This window comes from Amphiura filiformis, chromosome 9, assembly GCF_039555335.1.
Source record: "Amphiura filiformis chromosome 9, Afil_fr2py, whole genome shotgun sequence".
In the NCBI taxonomy this organism is placed as follows: domain Eukaryota; kingdom Metazoa; phylum Echinodermata; class Ophiuroidea; order Amphilepidida; family Amphiuridae; genus Amphiura; species Amphiura filiformis.
In genome coordinates, this window is record NC_092636.1 from 11,402,168 (window position 1) to 11,429,235 (window position 27,068).

Consider the following 27,068-nt stretch of genomic DNA (forward strand, 5'->3'; position numbering starts at 1 on the left):
GGGAACAATTTCAGCATAAATGTGAATAATTAGCATAATTAGCAAGCCAATACGATGGTACGTGTGCATTGCATTTTGGTCAGGCAAATCAAAACAACGGCCGAGACAAAAGTACATGTCCCGACCGATAACACTGCAACGCAGTAGTTAATATGATACCTCCACGCCACTCAAATATACCACTTTTGTGGGGGTAATAGAATAGGGTTAATGCAAACATGTGTAAACAAAACAAAGATGGCGCACTAAAAGCAGACATTTTGGATTCATTGGTGCAAAAAGATGCTAATTAAGACCATGCACCAGATACAGTTTTGCAAGAGTGAACATCTTGCCGTTTTAATATATAAGGACATTGCATAATTTTAACAGTACTTTGCTATAACATCGATTTTTCAGAGTTTTCACTTTTGACAACACTGCACAATTTTTGTGACAATTACACTTGTTGCTCTATCATTTAGAGCACATCAAAGTCTATTGAAAGTTTTCTCATTTTTCAAAGTATATCTTTTTAAATAAAAATATACACCATCATGTGCAATTTTTTGCTGAATCAAGTGACAGAATTGCTTTTATCATATGTATTTTCAATGTTTCGAAAAATGAGGCAAATTTTCAAAAAAAATAAAAATAATGTCCCTTATTTCATGTCTCTATTTTATGAAAAGCTAACTGAAAAATTTGGGGAAAAAAGTGTCTTTTTGTCATTTTAATTTAAATCTAACGTTACCACAGTATTCCTCAACTCATTCCTTTCCAAAAGTGTATTGTTTTATATACTTTGGACTTAAACTTCAGAATAATGAAGCCCAAAAAGGAGAATGTTCTCTCCCACTACTCTCCCTTTAACACTTTGTCATGGGTACTTTAAACATGTCTCCCATTCCCCAATGTTGCCAATTGTTAATTGAACACTTGTGTAAAAGCAGGATTGTTTAACTTCAGATTCAGATTCAGATTAAATTTATTTCAAATTCGTGGCCCTTAGGCCAAATTACATGAAATATTACATTTGCATTGTTTACATTAAAAGACATAAAAAACACATATAAAATATACATAAAAACACCAAAAATTACTCAAAGAAATTAATTGCACTTGTTGAGGCAAAATCTCACACTCACACTCATACAGCTCACACACCCCTATATCTCCACACACACTTTACATACACCCACATCCAAACTATCAGCCCTCCATATACACACACCCTCACACACCACAGATGCTCAAAAGAATTTAATTTTATAAAGCAGTAATTAATAAATAACATAACAAAATATTGCACATATTTAAACTGGACCAGCCAAATTATAAGGAACAAATTGAATACATCAAGATAAAAATGCTGTCATAAAATCATTAAAACACACCGGCTGAATATGAACATAATGAGATGCACTAATTAAGTAGATGAGTGAGATAGGGTATTGAGCTGTTCCCATATCTTTTTGTTTTGGTTCTGGGGACCTGATACTTATTGCACTGTCTAAGGGTCATATTGTGGGTCCTCATATTGTGTGGAAACCATTCTGAGTACCTATCAGATTCGACACATTTTGAGCAAACTGTGTACAGAGATGTAGTCTTCTATCATTCAAGGTTTGGAGTTCCAACTGGTCAAGGGAATCTGTGTAGGATGAGTAATTAGCACCAAGGATAATGCGGCAAGCCCTCTTTTGGATGCGCTCTAATTGATGTGCCTGGTCGTTGGTAATACTACCATGCCAGACAGGGCTGCATACTCACATGTTGGGCGAAACATAACCAATATAAACAGAGACTAGGTCACCAGTTGGAACACCAAAGCGTTTGAGACGTGAGAGCATGTACAACCTTCGACTGCTTTTTGATACCATATTGTTAACCTGAGACTGCCAGCCAAGATTGGACTGGACAGTCAGTCCCAGGAGCTTAGTCTCAGACACCACCTCAAGCTCAATCCCAGCAATGTGAAGACTAGGAGGGACAGGTGGTTCCCTCATGAAACAAACCTGCATCACCTTGCACTTACTCGGATTGAGCTTGAGATGATGGTCTTTGCCCAAGCATCCAAGTCCTGAACATCGGGTCCAATCTGGCTGACTTGTTTAGCAGGACGGACCTCTCCAAGGGTGAGATCATCGACATACTTAAAGCTTTTAGTCAGAGACTCCTCAGAAGCATTGTTGATCACACCAAGAAATGTGATGGGGCCCAGCTTAGTGCCCTGTGGGACACCACATGAGAGAGTTTCCCATTCTGACAGGGCAGAGTGGTACTGCACCCGTTGACGCACGAGCTGTGAGGAAGTTTATAATCCACGGCAGTAACTCGCTTCTGACACCAAGCGCGTAGAGTCTCTGAATCGCTAAAGTATGGTCGGTGCAATCAAATGCCTTGGAGAAGTCCGTCACAACTAGGGTTCCTACAGTTCCTCCTTTGTCTGTACCTTTGAAGAAAACATCAAGAATTTCAATTAGACAATGAGAAGTAGACGACCCTTTGATACTACCATATTGGTTGCGGTCAATTGCACTAGAAATATCATCAAGCACCCAATTTGCAACAAACCCCTCACATACTTTTGCCAAAAGGGAAGTCAATGAGATTGGCCTTAGTTTTGAGATTGTAGCAGGGGTTTCCTTTGGAATTGGGGCAATTGTGGCATCTTTCCAAACTTGGGGGACCATTCCATCTTTTAAAGATGAGTTGAATATATCTGTTACTGGGATGCTAAACTCACAGGCAAACTCTCTAATCAACCTCCCAGGAAGACCGTCAGGTCCTGCTGCTTTTTTAACATTCAGTTTTTTCAGAGCATTATACATATCCCATACCTGGATCTGAGGTGGCAATCTTGCAGGTAGGAAGGCAGGCAGCGCCTGTGGGTTGATTGGAGGTCTACTTTGTGAGACTGAGGCAAAATTATCATTTATAGCCCTTGCAATTGCTTTTTCATCATTTTGCTGGACACCAGGGACTGAGATAATTGGCCTTTTCTGGCATTTGTTGGTTATTAGTTGGATTCCCTTATGCCAGCCTGATGGATCACTTGACTTGAGGTTCTGAATGCGATCTTTGTAGTAAAATTTCTTCGCTTGATCAATGGCACGACTAACCTTATTATGGAGAAAGCGCCAAAGAAACATTTTCTTCTCTGCAAAAGCTACCTGACGTTTCCTGATTAGGTTCTTAATCTCAGGGGTGATCCAAGGTTTATCCTCAGAATGTAATTTGATAACCTTAGAGGGGAAGTGAAGATCAATTGCTTCCTGAACAGTAGCATCAAATGCATTCGCTTTATCAGCAGGAGATGTCGCGTTCAGAACCTCAGTCCAAGAATGTTTGGTTATCCATCTTCCAAACTCATGCACACTTTGTTTACGTAATGGCCTAACTGTTCTTTTGTGAGATTTACCGTTCTTACTATACCCTACTGGTGACCAGTAGACAGTGTTGTGGTCACTTTTACCGATTGGAGAGCTCACAATAGGAGTACCATAATACTTCTGAAGGTTTGTAATGATCAAATCCAAGATAGCATTGTTACGTGTTGGTTTATCATTAATGAATGGGCTCTGCACAGCGGGTTAATATTGAGCCTATTAAAATCACCTAAAATGACTATACCCAATTCAGGGTGCTGAGACTTTAGAGTATCTAGAGTTGACATACTAATATTTTGACAAAATGTCCAAATTAACAATTGGCAACATTGGGGAATGGGAGACATGTTTAAGGCCAGAGTAATGGAAGACATACAACTTGCTAATATTTACTCGTATTTTTGCTTGATTTGTTTCACTCTTTTCAACTCTAAAAAGTCACATGGCTCAAGACAGCTTAGTAAATTGGCGGGAAATAATGAGTCAGAAATGCGCACATGCGAAATAATTTGATTACGCGCACGATTCGCTTAGCGTGACACGGCGCAACTCTGCGCCGTATGTCCAACGCAGTCTAGGCGCATTCGGTTTGTTGTTCACGCCAGCAAATGTGGTGTAAACAAAACAAAAATTTGCAGTCAAAATGCCACTTAGATTTTTTAATTATTTTGAATTTTGGCGCACTGAAAGCAGACATTATAGATTTATTGGTGCAAAAAGATGCATATTTTTTGACCATGCACCAGATACAGCTTTTACAAGCGTGAAAGTCTTACCGCTTTTAAAATATAAGGACGCTTTTGTGCATAATTTTGACATTTTTTACTAAAACGTTGATTTCTCAGAGTTCACTTTTGAAAATATTGCACGATTTTTGTGACAAGATAACTCGAAAAATATGCAAGCAAAAGGTAAACTTTTTGCACTATCGTTTAGAGTACATCAAAGCCTAGGGAAGGTTTTCTCATTTTTTCAAAATATTTGTTTTAAACAAAAATATACACCATTCTGTGCAATTTTTAGCTTAATAGAGTGACAAAATTGCTTTTTTCACATGTTTTTTTCAAATTTGAACATATTTGTGGGGCTCTGTGAACTAAAATCGGCCAAATTATAGGCTTTGGAGCTAAAATTTTCCAAATTTTTCCAAATTTTAGCTAAAGAGCTACAATTGTCAGAGTTTGAGGCTCAATGAACTGGAGCATATAGCAAATGTGGGGCTTAAGGAACTGCCAGAGAGCCTGAAAAAGGGACCCTTGACGGCAGCACATACCCGTACCACCTTTACATGTGAGTGCCCCCCCTGGCCAACTGCATCTTCAGTTGGTCACAGTCCCGTGGTTTTAACAATGTTGTAATCCAGCACCTCAGTATAGGGAGATTGATGTAGTAGATCTTGGGATGTATTTGATGAATATCACCCCCGGAGGGGGTACTCGCATGTAAAGGTGGTATGGGTTGTGTGGCGGTCAAGGGTCCCTTTTTCAGGCTCTCCAGCAGTTCCTTAAGACCCACATTTGGATCATGCTCTAGTTCTTTGAGCTTCACACTCTGACAGTTGTAGCTCTTTAGCTCAAATGTGGAAATAAATGTTGAATTTTTTAGCTCCAAAGCCTATATTTGGCTCAATTGTAGTTCACAAGACCCATCAAATATGTTGAAATTTCAGTTCATCAAGCCCCTATTTTGCCAAAAACTTAGTTCTTAGTTCCCAAAGTTTGCCGCTCCGCACCGCACACCCCTTGCGTGCCCCCACAGGAGTGTCATTTTTATGTTCAGCAGGGATTTGACAAACAATTCTAACCTCTTTTTATCTATTTACCAATTATACTCCTGCAGCGTGCGATTCATACACCAATTTGTACACCTACGGCACAGATACTACCCAACAATCGGGCATGATCCAGTCACCAAATTATCCAGATATTTACAACAATAACGACATCGCCTGCTATTTAATCTGGGTGCAAGGTGCCAACTACATCACACTCACATTTGTGGAAGAATTCCGGGTGGAACATTCCAAAGACTATTTATACGTAGCTCCAGGTTTGGTCTACCCGAACGCAGCGTCTACTAATGTAGGAGGAGGGTACGAGCTAGATGGATCTCGTATACCAGGACCACTAACTATTGGAGGCGATTCTGTGGCGATGCGCTTCATAACTGATCCGAGCAACAGATTCAAAGGATGGAAACTGGAATGGCAAGCAGGTAGATAAGCTTTTTTTTTTTTTTTTGAAGATGTAGCAGGAAAATTGCTCAAATTTGACTGCTGGAAGTTTGGGTCACAATTCCTCATACAGTCAGTGGTAGTTTTAAAGCATGTATTGAAAAGACCTTTAAAGTAGTGGCGTAGCCAGCACTTTTTCAGAGGAGGGGGTGCAAAGGGGGGCAAGTCAAATTTTAAGCGGGGTACCTTTTGGTGACAAAATCAGTTAACGTTAAAATTTTGCCATTTGGTCAGAAACACAAAAAAGTCTTAAATGTTGGGACGGTCACCATCCCACAGGGGGGCAAGTCTTTTCACAGGGCCCCCTGCCCCCTTGCCCCCCTTGGCTACGCCACTGCTTTACAGCCATGTGGAAACATTTCCATAAGAAATAGATTAAAGTATTTCTTTTCCACAAAATATTAGTTTTCACTCTCAGAAATGTCCCTATTAATTTTGAGCTGAACAAATAATGAGGCAAAACAAAGGAAATTGCAATTCCAGCACCTCCAGTTGCTATGTTGCCAATATGTGTCACTCCATTGGCCGTGACTGAGGTTAGTCCTGTTGATGTGTTATGACCATCCCATATGTGTTATGACCATCCCATGTATGTACAGTGTAAGATGTAACATTATAAAACAGCAGAGCACCAAGGATAGCCCAAAAAGTTTTTCAAAAGAAAGGCTTATTTCCATTGGGGTCCTTAAACAAGTGAGGGGAGGGAGAATGCAAAAAACAATGAAGACAAAAAATATGAAACACCAACACAAAATATTGCACATGAAGTGAGACCAGCTCAAATCCATTAGCTTGACCAGCAAGGTGTTTTTGACTGATATTTTGAAAGTATCACAAATACGGCACCTAAAGCCTTTGCAGGGTGTGTTAGTTTATTCAAATACATAACAATCTGGTAAAAAGTTGAAAAACAGAGGGTATTAGCAAATGTTACAATATGGCTTTAAGTCAACAAAGTAAACAATGTTTTAAATGTTCTAGCATGCAATGTGTGATATGATATTTTCTCACCTTTGTATTTTGCAGGGGTGTGAAATCTCTTCTTTTAAGCTGAATTCCTCTTTTTTGGAAATTTCTTTGAGGCAAAATTTTGGCTTTCTTTCATTTTCAGTCCATTTTGAGCATATTTCAGTGATTTTGCTCTTTTTTGAACAAAGTTCCTCTTTTTTTAATAGAGGTCACTCACACCCCTGATTTTGATTTCTTAACCCTAACAGCCTCTGGGCTTTTTGGCGACGGGAAGGGAAAGAAGGAAGGAATAAAGAGAGAAAAGAAAGAAAGAAGTTGTTTGCTCTGGGTGGGATTCGAACCCGAGACCCCTCGCATGCCAAACACACGGTTGGCGACACCTTGCCACGTGTCTTGGGCTTCGCTGGCCAGCGAAACCGTGCCTATATATCTCTTAGGGCGATTGCATCATCACACCACGTGGGATGCATGCACGAACAGCGCATATATCAAGTAGTATTTTGTAGTACACAGTACGGTTAGGGTTAAAAATTGCAGTTAACTTGATCTCCTGTCCATTTGTCTTCCAAGAGATAGTAGTGTCCGCGTGTATAATACACATGCGATCAAAGGCGGTGCATCTGTAACATGGGATGTGACACAAAGTGACTGCGTTCTACAGATACACCACCTTCGATCGCGTGTGTGTAAATGCAGACGCTACTGCCTCAAGGAAGCCAAGTGGACCATAATGTGCGATGTTTGATGGTTTTCATGTTCTAGTGTACAATGCGTAAGCCTGTTTTCTACGTTCAACTAAGACCTAAAAAAATTGTTTGATTGGCGTAACCCGACGGACCCTAAAAATAGGCTTCGACCCTAGACTTTTTTTTTCTTATTTTTTTGCAAAAATGAATTAAAAAAATCAAAAAAGATTAAAATTTAAAAAAAAAGAAAAAATTCGTGATTTTCAGCTTAAAGTGTGTGTTTACGCCAATCAAACAATTTTTTTTAGGTCTAAGTGACTTTATTGTCAGATGAGAAAGACATCTGAATTATGATATCTGCACACTTAAAAGGATATGATTTGTCTCTTTTATTTCATGTACATTCTAGGATTTGATACGTTCACTGACCCAGTTTCATGCTGGAATGGCTATGAAACCTTAGCAAATGGAGAAACATGGGACTATCAAGACTGTGGCATTACTTGCACTTGTAATGATGGTGTTATAGATTGCCCTCTTCTTGTAAGTATATAGTGGTATTAGTTATTAGGTTCAGCGTCGGTGTAGTGCGGAAATTATCGGCTGAAGTGTCATACTGGGTGAAGCCAAGGCTGAACCCAGTATGACACTGAGCGCACGATAATTTCCCCTGCACTATACCGACGCTGAACCTAATAACTAATTTATCATACTACTAAGTCATTCTAATTATTGAAATAATTACGTTTTTAAACATTTTAATTGCTGCTAAATAGGAAAACTTTGCAAAAAATAGATGACTGTTCCGCGATTACAGATTGCGTGCATTTTACGCTACCGGTTTACGCGAGTCGCTTTTATACGCGTACCTCGCCAGTACATCGCCAGTATCGTGCTTGCAATGCACGCTCTTACTGACTAGATATAAAGCGTAAAATACGCACTCACTGACTAGATACGAAAATATATCAGGTTAGCGGTGTTCTTTGATATTTCCCTTAGTGGTATGATAATAGTGTTTATTGAATAGCTCTGAGTGTGATAAGAGAATATGCATTACATTTTGTTACCTGGAGAGATTTGATCATGTCTCACCTCCTTTTTCAACTAAATTGACAGTAATAACTCTTGTAGTGAGAGATCAACATTTAACCACAAATTGCCTCAGGCAAAGCTCATTTCCTGGGAACCAAATGCCACAAAAGGTCATTTTTATGTAACACATTGACCCATTTGTGTTATATACTGCCTCTAGCTATAATGACATCCTTGTGATCTGGTCAACTCATTGACAGATACGAAACTCAAACTTAGGAGGGAATTCAATTTTTGATCAATTCTCTCCAGATAGTGAAACGTAATGATATACTGCATCAGCCTGGAAAATACGAACAGAGCCAAAGGCGAGGGCAGTATTTCATGGCAAATGTGGTATATTCTCGTATCACAGGAAAAAATATTTTTGTTACAGCTGCATTATCACCATGCTTGCTGACAGTACAATATATAACTGAATGCCCTCAATGACTTATGCAGTGCATTGGCTTTTGCCCGCAGGGTTAGACTATGGACTTTGAATTTTAAACGGGATATTGAGCGGGCAAAGTCCCTAACACTCACACTGTCAATCATATATACTTGTTTATCAATCAAATTTAACCGCAAGCAAATACAATACGCTCATGCACTTATTGACGCTGCTTCATGCAATTACATAACACAATGGCGGCATACTTGTGTACCATGTAGTTATTAATGGTAATGATAGGTATCCGGAGGATTTAAACCATAACGAGATCTGGCCAGATCCATTTGAAGATGCATTACATCATGGCCAATTTTAGTAGGCCAGATTTCCGACAATCTCATCCATAGAAGCTCATAGACAGCCGTGTTAAGCATGAAAACCGCAATCCAATGTCAGTAGTCCACTTGGGGAACTAACAAACAGAGGGTGTAGGGTGACTGAAAAGATCAGATGTGAAAATCTATCAATTGTGCACACATTGATTAAATCAGAGTTTTAAGCTTAAATACAATATCCAGAGTATATGCAGAATGGGCAAGTGGACTACGGGGTAGTCTACCGCAGGGTGTGTCACAGTAAAAATTGTGCATTATCATGAAATTGTGTGTTGTAAACTACGCGCTATTAAAAATTGGTATAGATGTAAGCTTGATATTACCATAATATTAATTAGTGAAGCTGAGGTATGTATGGGGACATTTTCATGTGAGTATGATACCAGGGGAAGCCAAAGGCTGAGTCATTCTTAATTTTTCATGATACATTAAGATGTTTTAAAATTAACAATTATTTTGGATTTACTGTAATAACTGAAATAGTTTAAAAGCCGGTTGTATATAGTTACACAATATTTGCTCTGATATGTTCTGATCCAAGCATGTACAAAGTAAAAAATGAAGGAAAATGTTTTTAAAGTGTGTAAGTATAATATGTGCAACTTGAATTTATATAGTTGAAACAAGCTAAAATGTTATAGCTCGGAAAATCAACAGCAGGAAAATGACAACTTTTGCAGTGAAATGCCCAATCTATCAAAATTTACATAGTGATGTCAGCCTTGAAGCAATTCCATGCAGATGTTTATTTTTCAAATTCTTTTATTATTATAAATTACATTCACAGAGTAATAACCAAGCCATTCCATGTACCAGTGCCAGTGATTGCCCAGGAGACCAGCAGTGCCTACCAGCAGCCCAAGTTTGTACAGGGACATGCCCACATGCAATGTACTGCGGAGGAGGTAGTACTCTAGCAACGTGTGCAAGAAACCCATTATGCAGAATCTTGTACATTACTATTCCTGCAATTCCAAGTGTAAGTTCCGATTCATTATGCAAGAGCTATAGATGAGTTGACCTCAACGTTTATCAACAAAGGCAAGGGACCGGTATATCTTTATGCTTGAGTGAACCCCATGCAACCACTACACTGTTCAATAGTCTTATTGTGATGTGGCGGGAGTTTTAAAAACACAAGCCTTGACAAAATATGATGCGCGCACATACTGAAGGCAGAAAACAATGGAAATTGTGATGATGCGTGCGCATACTGCCAGGCATTGACGTCAGAAGTCAACTCATCTATACAATACACAGAATACGATTTTCATTCAAAAATATATGTTGTAAGTCCTCATGATTTCAGATCAGTACTTTTGAAACTGTGTGATTAATTTTTGGCCCCGCACATTATGTGGGGGTCATGTTATCACCCAAATGGTTGTTTGTTTGTCTGGTTGTTTGGCTGCCTGTCCGGCTATTTGCTCGGGCGGAAGCAAAACCATTAATCCACTGTGTATCTCCAACACAATAACCGATCAACTTCATTATTATGTCTTCAGAATCTTGCATCCTATACCTTTGTACATAACCTACAATCCCGGTCATAAGTAGTTCAAAAACTTGTGTCAAAGTAGGACTGTTTGAAACCGTATTTCTGTTATACTTGACATATTAAAATTTCGCTTTCTTTAGCGTGAAGTCTGAACCCTTCCCTACTACTACAGCCTTCCTCCTTCCCCACCAATCAATGTTAGATGTTTCTAGGGGTGCATGACCAAAAAAAACAGCTACCAACATTGATCGAGGGAATGGGGGGCATATTTGAAGTACCCATGTTAAAGTGTTCTAACAAGTATGACCAGGATTGTATCGGTCGCCTGGAGCTACAGGGGTTTTCATCTCTTTATAGAGTGCATATACTTAATGTGCACAAGTCGCCATGTTTAACTGTGATTGATATTTAGCGACAAAGACAATGCGAGACACAAATTAATATATGCGAGAATCAGAAAAAATCCTCGCATATATTAATTTGTGTCTCGCATTGTCTTTCACCCTGCTAGGGTGAAACATATAGACCGCCGCCATCTTCATTTAACTTTTAATCTATTTAGGCACATGGACCCCAGGTTTTTATTAATCTCTACTTCAATATGTTGTTAAAATATTTAGATATTTACCAAATTGACTGGTAAGGTAAAACATGCGTGGGAACTAGGCAAACTTGTGGCCGGTGTGTGCGCGTAAGTTACCCGAAATTGTGCATGAGTCACCATACAGGGAGATTCTGAATAGACGGGTGCGAGCCCTACACACAGAACAGTATGTGCGGCAGAGATCTCTGCTCTGTGTGTGTTGTGTTGCTGGCCTAGCTAGTCTTACTGGGGTAAAATCACTGAGAATTTATATTATCTGTTAATAGGCCTACATTCTCACCGTGCAACTCACAAGATTCTTCAACAAATGTGGCCAGCAAAATATGGTCATAATTGTTTATATTTTTGTCAGTGAAACCTATGGTAATGTTGTTATTTTTTTCATATATGCATGATAGCGCAATGGGTCTTAGTGAAAATTCATACTTCTTTTTTTGCAGATTGCAAACGATTTAGTGGATGCCCTAATCTTTAATTTTGGGAAAATATTTACTAAATGATAAGGTACAATCAAGGTGAATTTAAGGGGATTCGGTATATGACATGCTAGCTGATGATTCTACCTTAAGGTCAAGAAAATGAATGATTTATGATTGATATGCTAAGGAGTTAAAATAATGCCTTCCACTTATTAGGGTAGGATATTAAAATAGTAAATTTGTCACTTGTCATACTTATTTAGGGGTGTATTTTGGCAAAACTTGTTTATGTTACCTAATGGAGACTTTGTGGTCATGCATGATACCACATTGTCAATGACATGTGGCCCCCCTGGGCCCTACTGTAGCATGTAACTTTATCTGAAAATGTAACTAAACATCCAATTCTATTAACTCAAATTCTGTAATGAACTTTCACTCTAACTATAACTCATACATTGTACCATATTTATTACCTTTTTGCAGGGTCAAACTGTGCAACAATTTTGCAACGGCCAGATTGCCAGCCACATTGCCACCTATTACCCAGGTGGTGCTAATTGCCTGAACTTTGAGTGCTCAATCATAACAGATGATAATGTAAGACGCAAGCGACGTGACACCACAGTACAAATTGCAGCCATATTGGTAAGAAAAAGTGAAAGGGAAATAACTTTGTTATCACATTATAATAATATTAAAAATACTCCAAATAAATGGAATGCAGGGACAGGGAAGGGGGGAGTAACAATTACAGTGGTTGACTGTCATTATGATACATGTCTGATTATGTTCATCTTGACTGTTTATACATCATACTAGCTCACGCTTTAAAACATTTTATCTTGTGACCGGAATACATCATCAGCGCCAATCTACCCCCAAATAAATGGAATGCAGGGACAGGGAAGGGGGGAGTAACAATTACAGTGGTTGACTGTCATTATGATACATGTCTGATTATGTTCATCTTGACTGTTTATACATCATACTAGCTCACGTTTAAAACATTTTATCTTGTGACCGGAATACATCATCAGCGCCAATCTACCCCCCAAATAAATGGAATGCAGGGACAGGGAAGGGGGGAGTAACAATTACAGTGGTTGACTGTCATTATGATACATGTCTGATTATGTTCATCTTGACTGTTTATACATCATACTAGCTCACGTTTAAAACATTTTATCTTGTGACCGGAATACATCATCAGCGCCAATCTACCCCCCCCCCCCAATTCCAGAAAAATACAACACTAAATATTTTTGGATTAAAATTTTTTTGTCCTGTTTCGCCAAATGAAACATTGCTAAATCCTAATCAGCTAGTTCTAATGGGCAATAAAAGTCAAATTTTAATATTTTGTAGATTTTTGGAAATAAGGCATAAGACATTTTTGCCATGGACATGATGGATGCTACTCGCACCTGTGATTCACCTAAGGCACGTGAGGACTACCGTATGCATATGTGCTTACTATCGAGCGCTTTTGAAACATGAAAACATGAAGAGCCAGGGATGGTTTATAGTACTTAATCTGATGGTATAAATCACAGCAACATGCTGGACTATTCCATTTTAAATCCACACTCTGTGGAAGATTTAGCTCAAGTCTTGCACAGGGGAGTATGGATTTCATCAATTGGGCATCTTCCTTTTGAAATACTGCAATTGTGAAAGACAAATTTAAAGCCATTTACAGGGGGAGTAAGGGTCTCAATATAATTGACCCTATCCTATTCCATTTGACAAACATACTCCTCTGTGGAAGACTTTTCAGAAGTCTTCCACAGGGATATGGCAGATTTTAAATTGAATATTCCAGTTACTTTCCATATTTCCATATTTCCACCTGGGCACCTTGGGAGAACAATGCCAGTGCATTGAAAGGTTAACCCAGGTTAAATAAGAATGAAATAAATAAATAAATAAATGTTTTGCTATACAGGAGGTCATCCACTCCACAAACCCGGGTAACTCATCCGAAGTTGTTGACACAGTAGCTGTGAGTATCATTGAAAGTATACAAAGAGGAATGGACGATGGCACGCTGGACCCTCCTGTTATTTCTATCAAGTTTAACGGCGAGAAATTTGAATTTGATGTTGATGTGGAAACTGTGGAGACTACCCCTGAGTCACATGTTGAAGTGAATGAACATCCTGAAAGTAAGTTGAATGTGTAAACCAACATGATTCAAAAATATACTGATACAGATACAGTACTTAATGCAGGTCTCAAAAAATTGAAAATTGTATGGGGGGTGGGGCTATTTAAAAAAAAATTCTCGAAAAAAATTAAGCCCAGCAACTTTTGTAACGAGGGATTCTTAGACATTTGGATTTTTAATGTAACATTTATTTGTTTAGCCAGTGATTGTCATATGACGACTATGTCCCTTTTTAGGTATTTTTTTTTACACCCTTGTCAGGATGATTTTAGACAATTTGCAGGCAAATTTACCATTGCCCCTGTATTCTTTGAGCTCTGGTTGCAATTGGTCTATTCCATTTAAAATCCACACTACAGTTTGTCCACCAAGTACAAAGTGACAACGCATACGTAGAGCTGCGCTCCGGTACAAAGTGACAACGCTGCGTGAGCTGCGCCTCCGGTACAAAGTGACAACGCGTGCAGAGCTGCGTCTCTGCTGCAGGTATGCGTGCCTTCAAAGTCGGCACACCTTTTGCGTCCGCGTCGGTACTTTGTACTTCAGACTAGACTGACTGTACCCCTGTGGAAGATTTTGAAAATATCTTCCACAGAGGGAGTATGAATTTCAAAGGGAATGAACACATTATCAGCTCCATTTGAAACTCACCCTCCCTCTGTGGAAGATTCAGGTTGAATCTTTCTCAGAAGGTGTATGAAATTCAAATGGAGCTGTCTAATGTGTTTATTCGATTTGAAATTCATACTCCCTCTGTGGAAGATATTTCCAAAATCATCCACAGGGGTAGTGTGGATTTTAAATGGAATAGCCCATTAAGGCTGGACCTTAACATTAATGTACAAGCCCATTTTGGATCTGTCCCCTTCTAAACTGCAAGTGTGTACAAAAATGATGTTTAGAGAATAAAGGTATTGTTTTTAGCCGCTGTCGTGCATCTATCGTCTCATATAACACGGGCGACATCATTATTTTTGGCGTAAAACAACTCGGCGGATCTTTATTCTCATTCTTTAACACTTCAATTCAAATAGAAATATCAGAAATATTACAAATTTAAATCAAATTAAATTCTACATTTTACAAGGAATTACCTAGGGCTCAAAATTGATCAATCCTGTTGTTGATATGCGCCTCCCATTGGTTCAAATAGCGAGTAGGCGTATCGCGTCGATGTACACGCGCTGACCCGGGTAAGAACCAATAAGATTACAGGAACGTTATCAAGTGTTTAAGAATAAGAAAAAGAGAAAAAGAAAAAGAGAAAAAGAAAAATAAAAAATAAAAAAAATAAAAAAAAGTGTTTAAGAATAAATTTTATGGCATTTTCACTTTGCAGGTGACATAAAACTTAACTAACAAATCAGGTAGTTTTCCCTGCAAAATGACAATATCGTTTATTGAATTATTTTATCACTGTTACCTGTTGGGGAAATAGGTAACAACAGTGAAAATGCATGTAGGAGGTTTTTCCTGGGCAGCTTGCAGCATCTCATAGTATATATTCCACTATCCTAATCCTGCCAAGCACAAAAAACATCAATGTTCAAAGCAAGTGCAAGCATTCCACATGATCGGACTGCATCAACATGCAAACTCACGTATGAGCACGGAAAGCTTAGCCAGCGAAGGTACACTGCCATGACATGCTCTCTGCGGTTGTTTGTCTATAGCACACGAGGGGTCCCTGGTTCAAAACCACACTTCTCTTCATCTTCTTTCTTCCTTCCTTCCAATTTGCCACAAATCGTCTGGAGCGTTAGGGTTAAAAATGTACAAAGCAACTCCAAGTGCAGGTATCCCACATGATCCGATTTCATCAACATGCAAACTCACATATGGGCAAGGAAAGCATAGCCAGTGAAGGTACACCGTAGTGCTGTGCTATCCATAGTTCTGTGTATATAGCACCCGAGGGGTCCCTGGTTCAAAACCACACATGAGAAAACAACTTTTGTCGTCATCTTCTTCCTTCCTTCCACTTTGCCAAAAAGCACCTGGAACGTTAGGTATAAAACATTAACATAGCTTTTTTTTACAATTAACTTCCACAGTTACTGTATCTTCCTCCTTGGTTGCCACCTTTGCTTCCGTCGGAGGAATCGGAATCCTGCTTCTCGTCGCCGTCATCGCTGCATTCATCTACGTCTTCCGTCGACGACAGAGAGCAATCAGGAAGTTTGATCTTCGAGATGGAGCCAAAAATCCAAAGGCAGAAGTTATTGAAATGCTGGAGGAAGGAAATCAAGATACAGAACCTCATCATTTTGGAGGACCAAGTCCATTTTCAAGAAAAGTAGCTCTTGATGACGGCGCAGGTGGTATAGACAACGTGTATGCATTGTCTTATGAGTTGGGTAATACACCTGCATCTAATGAATCAACTGCATAAAATCAGTTCTGCACAATCATGACAATAGAGACATTTATTAGTTCTGTGTCCACTGATCTTGTGTAATGTCATTATATTAATAATGATAATTTATATCGGTAGCCACTATTTCTCAAAACAAAAGATATAGGCCTATAATTATATAATATGGGTGTGGTGGAGGACTATTAGGCTTATTCCAGTTGAAATCCATACACCCCCATATGAAAGGCACAACCTTAATCTTCCACACATGGGGGTGTAGATTTCAGATGGAGTCGCCCGTTCAGGGAACCCCCATATGAAATTCACACACCCTGTGTGGAAGATTAAGGTCATGTCTTCCATAGGGGTGTATGGATATAAACTAGAATAGCCCATTGTAGCTTATAGTTTCAGTTAGTTTTAGAAAATGTTAATAATAGAAATTTGAAAACTGAATGTTATGCGCATTTTAAAGTAAATATACAGGTGTTTTTAAAGGTGGGTGGACCAATTTTTCATATCATGTTTTCTATTATACATATACATTGAACAGAGATGCTAGTGACTTGCCAAAAATAATTCTGGAAATAAGACCGACAATTGTAAGCCATAAGGAGCGCAGCGACCGGAGCGCAGCGAGTCGTGGCTGGGGGTCCGTTTTAGATACAAAATTTTCAATTTTTGTAAAATTTTCCCAAATTATTTTAAAAATCAACCACAAATGATTGTATCACTTGGCTCTAGGGCCATGGACTCTCCAAACCCCAAAATAAATCGCAAGGAAAAATAAATTTTAATAGTTAAAAAATTCAATTTTTTTTCTTTTTTTTGGATTAGATAAAAAATCAGGAAACCTAACAAATTCAGGAAACTGGCATCTCTGATTGAGGTCTACCCTGAACACAATTTGTTTCCCAATTTTACTCCAGAGGTACGTATTGGTAGTAGAAGCCAAAATGTGTATTACAGTGCCCCATAGAATAGAACATACTTGCAGTGGTGGTAAACTACTTCTAAAACAAAACGTTTGTCAGGCCTAATAAGAATAATACAAGTTTTCTATTGATATCAAAATATAAGTTTTGATGAGGGGGATGAGGCTGTCGATCGGTATCTTTTAAAAGTTCTTACAGTAAGAACGGCAATGTGCAGTTTTACCTTGCATAGAAGCCCATCACACAAATATTATTCCAAGATTTGAAAGTGTTTCAGTAGAACTTGGATATTAGAAGCAACAAAGGGTATCCCCAATGACCCACAGGGTTGTACACTGCCCAGCTACCACTTTTTTGTTCATACTATCTTGGGCTAAGAAAAGTACTGGATTAATAAGAAAATTAATAAGAAAATATGTGATTGGGGGATGTGATTGTCAATCGGGTCACCCACCTTTAACCTTTTATAGGTCACCAACTGTGATCTCACTCTGCAAGCTTATGTACAATTATAACAAAATGACTACTATTAACAGCATATAAATGTTTATAATTTTTATCCTTCATTAATTGATTCTTGTTCATTGATTGAAGTGTGTCACATGATCACAAATAAAATAATGTACTATTTTGGCCTCCTCTGGCCTAATCCTACACAAAAGACTATTCAGGGACCCGATTAGGCATCTAATCATTTATAAACAACTCCTCCTTAAGTGCTTCGCTCAATTTTACTATGCTCCTAGTCTTCGCAAGTGACGCTTGACGATAGAAAATAGGCTATTAGTATTGCAAATTGATCTGCAATTTACGCTAACAAAGAACAATTCATACACCACAAATAAATGAATGTGTGCCACTAAAGATGATAATAATAGCAGACGATCTGATATCACCTTCTATCACCATTTTCTTTGAAGATGATACAATATTTAAGATAAATTGCCATATGCAGACCAACACAGAACCGAATTAAGAAGTGACACTATCACGGTAAGCTTGTGTCACCCTGTGCGTTTCCAAAGCCAAGACACTACGTATATAAGCTTAGCCTATGCCTTGTGTGAGTCTAAAGCCAAGACACTAGGTAAGCTTAGCCTAGGCCTGCCCTGCTTTAGGCCTATGGGTGATAGGCCTATTAGAATATAATCTTTCAACTAATCAGTGAACAAAGAATCTATGAATGCAGGATACAAAACAAATATATGAAGTTACTTTCAAGGCTCCAGGTTCAAACTATTGGCCTTTGGTGTGCTGTTGATCAACTCAAATTTCTCGGCCATATACTGCGCCTTTATATTCCACCACATGGGAAGAGGAAACCGGACGGCCACAGACACTGTACTTACAGTATGTCCAGCACCTCCTGGGAGATACTGAAGGGATGCTGCAGCCAAACCAAATTGTTTCGCTTGCTCAAGATCATTAGTTGGAGAACTGATGATGATGATGATGATGATGTTACCTCGGGCCAATACTTTGAACCAGAACCTCTCATGACAGTGCAGTAGTTTTTTATTCTCTGTTTCGCTATAATTTTATGTTGCTTTTAGGGAAAGTAATATTTTTATTCAGTAATAATCTCAGGAAATATGTAATCATTATTTTCCAGTTATCACTATTACTGTAACCTCACAAAACCGTAATGAAATTATATAAATATATTTTTAAATAAACTGTATTTGCTAGAAACTATACTTTAAAAAAAAGTATAGTTTCTAGCAAATACAGTCTATTGCATAAGAAAATAGACTGTTGAAATAGCAAAATGTACAAGTTATTTATAAAATTTGGTATATTGGATTCAACTGACATAGGTTAGCTTACAGGTGGGTGGTGCAATTCTACCTCACATTGAGGTCCATCACCCAAACATACTGAATGTTGGGTTAAATTGCTTCATCGCACTTAATGTGGATAACCTGTCACATGCAGATTTCCCCTGTGTGATTGTCTCGTAACCTGGTTGTCGTGGTATGAATATCCAATTTGCCAAATTATGTGTTTTTTAAACAGTAAACAGTGATACATATTTAGAGCATATCTTAACTCTCTTCACGCGGGTGTCGACTGCAGACAACATGTTTCAAAATTTTGGTAAAAATTCAAAAATTTCAGAAATTTAAATTTTCATGACCATATTTGGAATCAGCATGAAAAATACATTAAAATGAGTACAAACAAGCCTAGTATTGGTTCAGCAGTTCTTAAGATAACTCTTGATATTTTGAGAAAATATTTCAAAACTTTTTCTGTTGAAGCACATGGCTAGCATATCCTTACTATATATGCATCAGGCCAAGGAGATTTGAGTGCGGACTCTGAATAGCCCGATGTGTAATGCTGTGGAAATCCACCATGTTATTTTGTCAATCATGGAGACCTAAATGGTGTACCTCCAACATTTATAGGCAAACATGCGAAATCGTACAATAATTTGCATCCTTAAACTTGGGCGTTACTAAGGTTGTGATGTAGCAAGAGTGCTGGTGGCAACGCACAAAAATCACAAAAAAAATCCCGGAAATTTTTTTACATTTCTGGAATTGGATGATGATAATTTGTCATAAAAATAGCAAAAAAAACTTTTTTGGGAGGGGTGATACCCTGCCGCCTATTCCCCGGACAAGCCCCCTTGCACCCCAGGAGTTCCGGAAATTTGGCGAGGAGGTTCTCGCTTTAGACTCGCATGTTTTTCAGGGAGTGGATCGTTACCTCACTTACACCTCTGAAGAATGCAAAGAAGCACATACTCTTACTGAATCAAAGTTTGCAGGTGCATAGCGAAATGATCCAGAGGTACGCTAGTTTACCCTCCATTAGCAACAAGCAAACTTGGTGGAGTCGGGTTTCTTTGATCTGGGCTCGTTGGTACCTTGCAGTGGGTTATTCCGGTTGAAATCTATACACCCCCTGTGGAAGACATGACCTTCCCTTCCACACAGAGAGTGTGAATTTCAAATAGGGTTACCTGAATGGGCGATTCCATTTGTGTGGGAGATTAAGGTCATATCATCCAGGGATTTCAGCTGGACCAATGAGCAAGTTGATATAAAAGTGAGCCCTGATGCATAAAGAAATGCATAACTTGATTTCTGTGATCCTGCATATTCTATAGAACTTTTAGCACTTTTTTAATTTATATTTTTGATACAATTTTATGTTTGAAATAACATACTCAGTACTTTATAACATTTGTATTTTTGAAAACATTCAGTACTATCTACCAACGTATTTTTGATACAACATACTATATTTTATACTTTCAATGTGTAATTTTGTATAGAAAACTACTTTTTATATATGTAAGTAATTTGCATAATTGTTCGTTTGAACTTGATTGGGAGAAAAAAATCAATAAAGACTACATTACTCTATGTAAAGCTGTTTTCTTAAAATGTACTTAATAAGAGTGTGGTTATTATAAAATTATGAGTAGTTTAAAGATTAAATATTCTGAAACTTTGTCTTCAACATTACCAAACTGGAAGTGGTAAGGTATAGACCACTTGACATCACTGTTTATCAACAAAGGCGAGGGACTCTTCTATCGATATGCTCGAACGAGCCGCTACACTGTTCAATGGCTTTCTTGTACTATATGAAATGTGGCGGGCGATTTAAAAAGCATGTGCCCTTAGTAAACTACGATGCGTCGCACACTGCAGGGCAAAGAACAATGGAAATTGCCATAATGCGCGCGCATACTGCCGGGCAATGACGTCACATGCCAAGTGGTCTATAACCATTCCTACTTGAAATCCGACTTGAAAAGTGGGAGGCTAGAGGATTTGGCCAAAATTATCAAAAAAAATGGCTGAAAAGAACAGTAATGGCAAACTTTCCAAAAAATAGGGGAACAATTTCCATGGACCCTATCCCCCCTCCTGCAGATTGGAGTGTTTTTGCACTGCATAGCTGTACCAAATTGGGTTTTCTCAAGCTTTTAAAGACTTTTAGGAGTAGAACCCCTGGTTCTTTTTTTTTTATTGTATTCTTTACCTTTTTCTGTTTCATTTGACACCACCCAGGTTCATACTCTTTTTAGTTTGATGTTTTATATGTTATCTTTACATTTTTCTCTTTCATTTGACGCCACCACAAGGGCATGGTGGCTCAGTGCTTACGGCCATGGACTCATAGTCTAAGAGCTTGCTCGACGTGCGTGGGTTCGATTCCCCGTCCCACCACTGTGTTGCGCCCTTGGGCAAGGCGCTTTGTCTTGCTTGCCTCACCCCAACCAGGTGCAATGGGAAGCTGTTAGGGGTAGTCACAGTCGTTGTACTGATGGACCCTGTGCCACTTGTAGGCTGCAAACGTGGTTCCGACATATTTAAATGACGGCGGAATAAATGTAAAGCGCTTTGAGGCTGTTTACGGCATAAAGCGCTATATAAATATCTACATTTTATTTTTATTTTTTAAGATATTCAATGTAAAAAAGACCCAAATTCCCAAAATATGTACACTGACAGACCTGGATCTTTTAAGGAATCACCCCTAAGGGACACATTCTTTGCTCTCTTTTCTATCATTTGACACCCACCACTCTGGTGTCATACCTGGTTTAGTTTTAAAGATTTTTTTATAAACCTAAAATACAAATATTGATCTGGGTTTTTTGAGGAGTGTCACCCAGGTGGGGAAAATATTTTAATTATATTCTTTACTTTTTTCCTTTATTTGACACAACCCAGGGGTCATACCTTCTTGGCATTTCAAAATATATCTAAAGGTTAGTCAGACAGCATTTCTTGGTCCGCTGAAAACTGATGTTGACTCCACAGACCAATTACACATAACAAAATGTTCTTGTGTTCTCAGTGCTCCATTTTATTTAGTATCTTCAGTCCTTTCACTTGCATGATCATGAAAATATTACTTACAAATGCACATAATTTAAAATCATTATCACATAAATATATTATATTCATTATAAACATTTTTAAACTGTCACTAAAATTTCAAATAAAAATAATTCAGTCAACTTAAGTTATGTACAAATTCATACACAAAGTCAAAAATCTTCAAATTGCAATCTCAAATTTCAAGTGATTATTTCAAAACAAATGTTAACATCACAGTCACAGATGTGTGACATACAAATTTTAAGTAAAAAGAAACAATTCATTATAAATCCATTGTTATCATATTGTACCTATACACCTCTTAAATATTTGAGAGCAAATCATGCCATTTTATTGGTCAATCACATTAACAACACCAAACTGTTTCCCATGCGATTGTGTTCCCTATTTCAACTACATGGTTCAATATTGATATAAAATTGGATCGAATTGAGCCCATATTTATTGGTCGAGCTATGAGTTTTAAAATATTATAAAACTCATAGCGAGACCAATAAATATTAGGTGTAAAGCATCCAATTTTATCATTTATGCTTTGGATCCAATATTTTCACACTTGGATTCATCAAAACATAATAATGGGGGAAATAGGGCAACTATGTTTCCCTCTTTAACTGACTATGGGCCTATAATAACCAGGGTTCGGGATGATAGGCTTGTTATGATAGCTAATACCTTGGGGAAAATAGTTCGCCCTATTTACGATGTTTTTCCGATGTTTTAATGGCAGTATACAAGTTCTACCCCTTTTAAATATGCAATCAAGATTTAAGATGAATAGCGCCATCAATGTTCACATTAAGTTATTAAAGAGCCATGAATCGACGGGGGAAGTCACTAGGTCTGACATTCTTATTATCTGGATCGATATGTGCCTTTCACACATTTTGTCCTCATACACCTCTTGTTTCTTATACTCTGTGTATTTACATTGACGTTTATAAGGTAAAAAAAAAAAGCATGATACCAAACTTTCACACATAAATATAAAGTGGCTTCCTAATACTCCAAAAAGTCCACAATTCACATATTGTGCTACACCACCTTATGGTGCAGTTTGATAATAAGTATACATCAAATTCTCTCATTTTGGTACATAATTTTACCAAAAATATAATTTCACACAACTAGGCACTGTGTATATACCCAGGGCCAAAGTCACAAATATCAGAATCTTAATCTTGTTTATATTTTGATTGCTTTTATTTTGAAAACAAGTTTTTGTTTTTATGTTAGAAATGAATTTGCGATTTTAGCCCCTGGTTTTCAAGGTATTGTTTATCACTGAAAAAAGTGATTCCATCAAGCCCTGGGGGGGTACTCAGTACAAATGACCATACGGGGACGTGCCGCAAATATGGGTAGCATTTTCGGCCTCTTGGTATATCAATGACCCCTTTTTCAAAGCCTATTTTGGTATATGAATGGGTCTTTTTTTCAAAATTTTCTCAATTTTTTCGAAAATAGCCCAATTTTTCCTTAATCTAGCCAAAATTTTCCCAAAATTTTGGGAAAATTTGTAAAAACTAAGACAATTTGGGTTAAAATTGCCTGAAAAGTTTGACTTTTGGTATATCAATGGGTCCAAATTTCTTGAAAAATTGGTATATTTATGGGTCCACTTTCAAATTCTCAGCGCACGTCCCTACCAAAACCAAACTTGAGTACCCCCGGGCATCAAGCGCACTGAGGACATTTGGCTGTTCCAGTTTACATCCATACACCCTTTAATGGTAGTCATGACTTATCTTCCACAAAGGGGGTGTGAATTTTCAATGGAGTATTCAGGTAACCCCAATTCACACTCACTGTGTGGAAGATTAAGGCCATGTCTTCCATAGGGGGTGTAGATTTCAAATGGAGTCACACATTCAGGTAACCACATCTGAAATTCACACTCCCTGTGCATGTGGAAGATTAAGGTCATGTCTTCCATAGGGGGTGTATGGATGTAAACTGGAATAGCCCAGCATCTCCAAAATTGTTGAATGTGTCCGTCCTCATCAGTTATTTTTTAAGGATTCTTACAGATGATGTGATTATCGCATTAGGCCGTATAAAATTAATGTTTTGTTTTTTGTCCCCTCCCTCCTCAATTTCTGGGATTTGTCTGATTTTTTTGTAGATTAAAAAACTTTTTTAGACTTTGGAATGATTTATGAAAACTTAATACATACAAATAAGTTTATTAGAGAACAAGGATCACTTCCAAGTCTTTTTGTGGTACTCTAGGGGGTTCTTTATCCCTCACATTAAAAAAAGGGGCCTCATGCTTTCCTCGAGCACTGTTAGAAAAGAGCGAAAATTATTGACAATGCTCATTTTACATTGGAAAAAAGAAGGAAAATAAAACCTCCCTCCCTCATCAATTCATGAAAATCCTCTGGACGAGAACCAAAACATTAATTTTATACAGCTTCAGGGTAATTCTCGCTATTCACAATAAGGGCGCCGCCAGCGGTTTACGATGTAATCGTGATGTATCATGGGAAAAGGTCGACATCCAAGTCCGCGCAATACGAATATTACCATGCTATTACATAGGAACATGTGACAATATTTTTTAGTTTGTCAAAATAAAGGTGTTACACGCGAATCGATATGCAATAATACTAAATAATGTGATTTGAAATGTGACAATTAATTTTTTCTCTATCGATTTGCGTGTAATACCGTTATATTGACAAACTAAAAAATATTGTCATGTGTTCCTATGTAATAGCATGGTAATATTCATATTGCGCGGACTTGGATGTTGACCTTTTCCCATGATACATCACGATTACATCGCAAACCGCTGGCGGCGCCCTTATTGTGAATAGCGAGAATTATACATTCATTTGAGTTACACTTCTGAATGTAATTTCAAGGTATTTTGAGTAAAATCACATGATCACAACAGCAAATGACTTATGCTTTATATAAAATATAATTATGCTGACACAAAACACACACAAACCCTTTAGGTCCAGATGCACAAAAGAGTTAGACCGGGTCTAAAGTTAGACCTGGTCTAAGTGGATGGAATTTACTTTGATCAGGAATGGTCCTTTACTCTTATTTCCTTCTTAGAGTAGCTAGCAAATTCTAAAGATTTAAATGAAAAGTTCAAAAATAATACAAAATAACTTAAAATGTAAAGGAAATGTCCTTTCTCCTGGTACTAAATTCCACTTCGACCAGGTCTAACTTTAGGCCCCGTCTAACTCTTTTGTGCATACGGACCCTACAGTTTACAATATCGCTACAGTAAATATATACAATATTTTGTTCAACATAAAACAGGCACTGAGCATGGTGACAATAATTATGCACCTTACACTAGGATCCACGACATGCTCATCTATCAGCATTTACACATTCATTGCATGACCTTTGAAATTACTCACTATGATTGTTTAATTGAGGTTATTGAACTATGCCATTGGGATGAGGCCATTGTGGTCCATAGTGCTAATTACCTGTTTCCCCAGTTAACGTTATGCTACTGTTATATATCACACACGGTGGGTGTCAATTACGTCATATTCATCCGATTATGTCTGTTTGTAAGGTGAAAATTAAGCAAATGAAGATATGATACATCACTTGAAACTATGCCTGATATATAAATTAAAAAATGTCTCCAAAGCTCTTTTCACAGTGTTTTTAATGTGAGCCTTATTTGATTATTAGGCAAAAGCTATTAAGCTTATAGGCCTACATAAATATGCATATTATTTTTTCACAAGCATTATCAAGAAGAGAAACTTCTGTGCTAAGCCAAGTCAGAGGTTGTGAACTATTAAGCCAGTGTAGGCCTATATTATGCATGATACATATTTTTTACAAGCAATATCAAGAAGAAAAACTTCTGTGCTAAGCCATTACAGAGGTTGGTTGGATGTGATGAGTAGCACTTGCATATACTAGTAACCCAGCAAACACAAAAACGTTTTTAAAACGTTTTAAATAAGTTATATTTTGGCTTTTGGTTTAGCTAAAAACGTTTTAATAACATTAAAATGTCGGGTTATATAAAGGTCATGAAAACGTTTTAAAACGGTTGGTATGAAAACACACTACAACAATATTTTTAAAATGTTTTCAAAATGTTATTGTAAACTATTTTTGCAAACATTATTTGCCAAATATTTTGTCAACACTTAAATAACATTATGTTAAAATATTTACCCCAGCAAACACAGAAATGTTCTTAAAATGTTTTATTTAAAACGTTTTAATAACATTTAAATGGCGGGTTATCTAAAGGTCATAAAAACGTATTTAAAACGTTATTGCAAATATTTTGGGCAAACATTTTTCATAAAATATTTTTTCAACCCAAAATAACATTCTGTTTAAAATGTTTTGTATCAGGTTTTCAAAAATGTTTTTGGAATGTTATTAAAACGTTTTTATACCCTTTATATAACCCAACATTTAAACGTTTTCTGTAAAACATTTTGTGTTTGCTAGACAGATTATCAAAAAATGTTTTTCAATGTTATGAAAACGTTTTATATCCTTAATATACCCATTATATAACCCGACCTTTAAACGTTTTCTGACAACATTTTATAACCTTTTGCGAATGATGCCGAAAACGTTTTGTGTTTGCTGGGAAGCGAATTCTTTTCAAATTCTGTCACCAGAATCTGGTTCAATCTGACGCTGAAATAAAATCGTCGCTCGCAAGACATAGTGCCCAAAATTACCCTATGCAGTGTGAATCTTCCATTTTAGCCGAAAAACGCCATGTTTTGGGCCAAATTAGGGTACAAAACTGCAAAATTTTGCGCGCATCGCCCGCACTGGCTTGTTATATGGCAAAATTCAGCTTCAACTTGGGCTAAAATAGTCTAAAATTGACATTTTTCTTGCGCCCGCGCGCAAAATGTCCTAGTAAAATCTAAAAACTTGGCCACTTGAGTGCACATGCCTTCCTCACGGTGCGTTTGGGGGCCTCCTAATTTTGGCCTGGCCCAGGGCCCCCAAAAAGGTAAATCTGGCCCTGGCCACACCAAAATAGTGGCGTATGTCACTGATACGCCACTATGCCGTCCAAAACAAGGGGAATGTTGTACACAATAATTCCATTGAGTGAGATACGCCAA

General features: G+C 37.7%; 1 protein-coding gene across 1 annotated transcript in view; it reads left to right on the forward strand.

Moving 5' to 3' along the window:
• Positions 1-19,602, forward strand: part of LOC140160621 (uncharacterized) — a 36,392-nt gene extending 16,790 nt beyond the window's left edge. Inside the window, exons 10-15 of the mRNA XM_072183871.1 lie at positions 5,211-5,585; positions 7,669-7,802; positions 9,910-10,101; positions 12,130-12,291; positions 13,592-13,811; positions 15,868-19,602. Coding sequence (XP_072039972.1) covers positions 5,211-5,585; positions 7,669-7,802; positions 9,910-10,101; positions 12,130-12,291; positions 13,592-13,811; positions 15,868-16,205 — 1,421 coding nt within the window. The 3' untranslated portion in view covers positions 16,206-19,602. The remainder of the gene's footprint in view (positions 1-5,210; positions 5,586-7,668; positions 7,803-9,909; positions 10,102-12,129; positions 12,292-13,591; positions 13,812-15,867) is intronic.
• Positions 19,603-27,068: the final 7,466 nt, after the last annotated feature.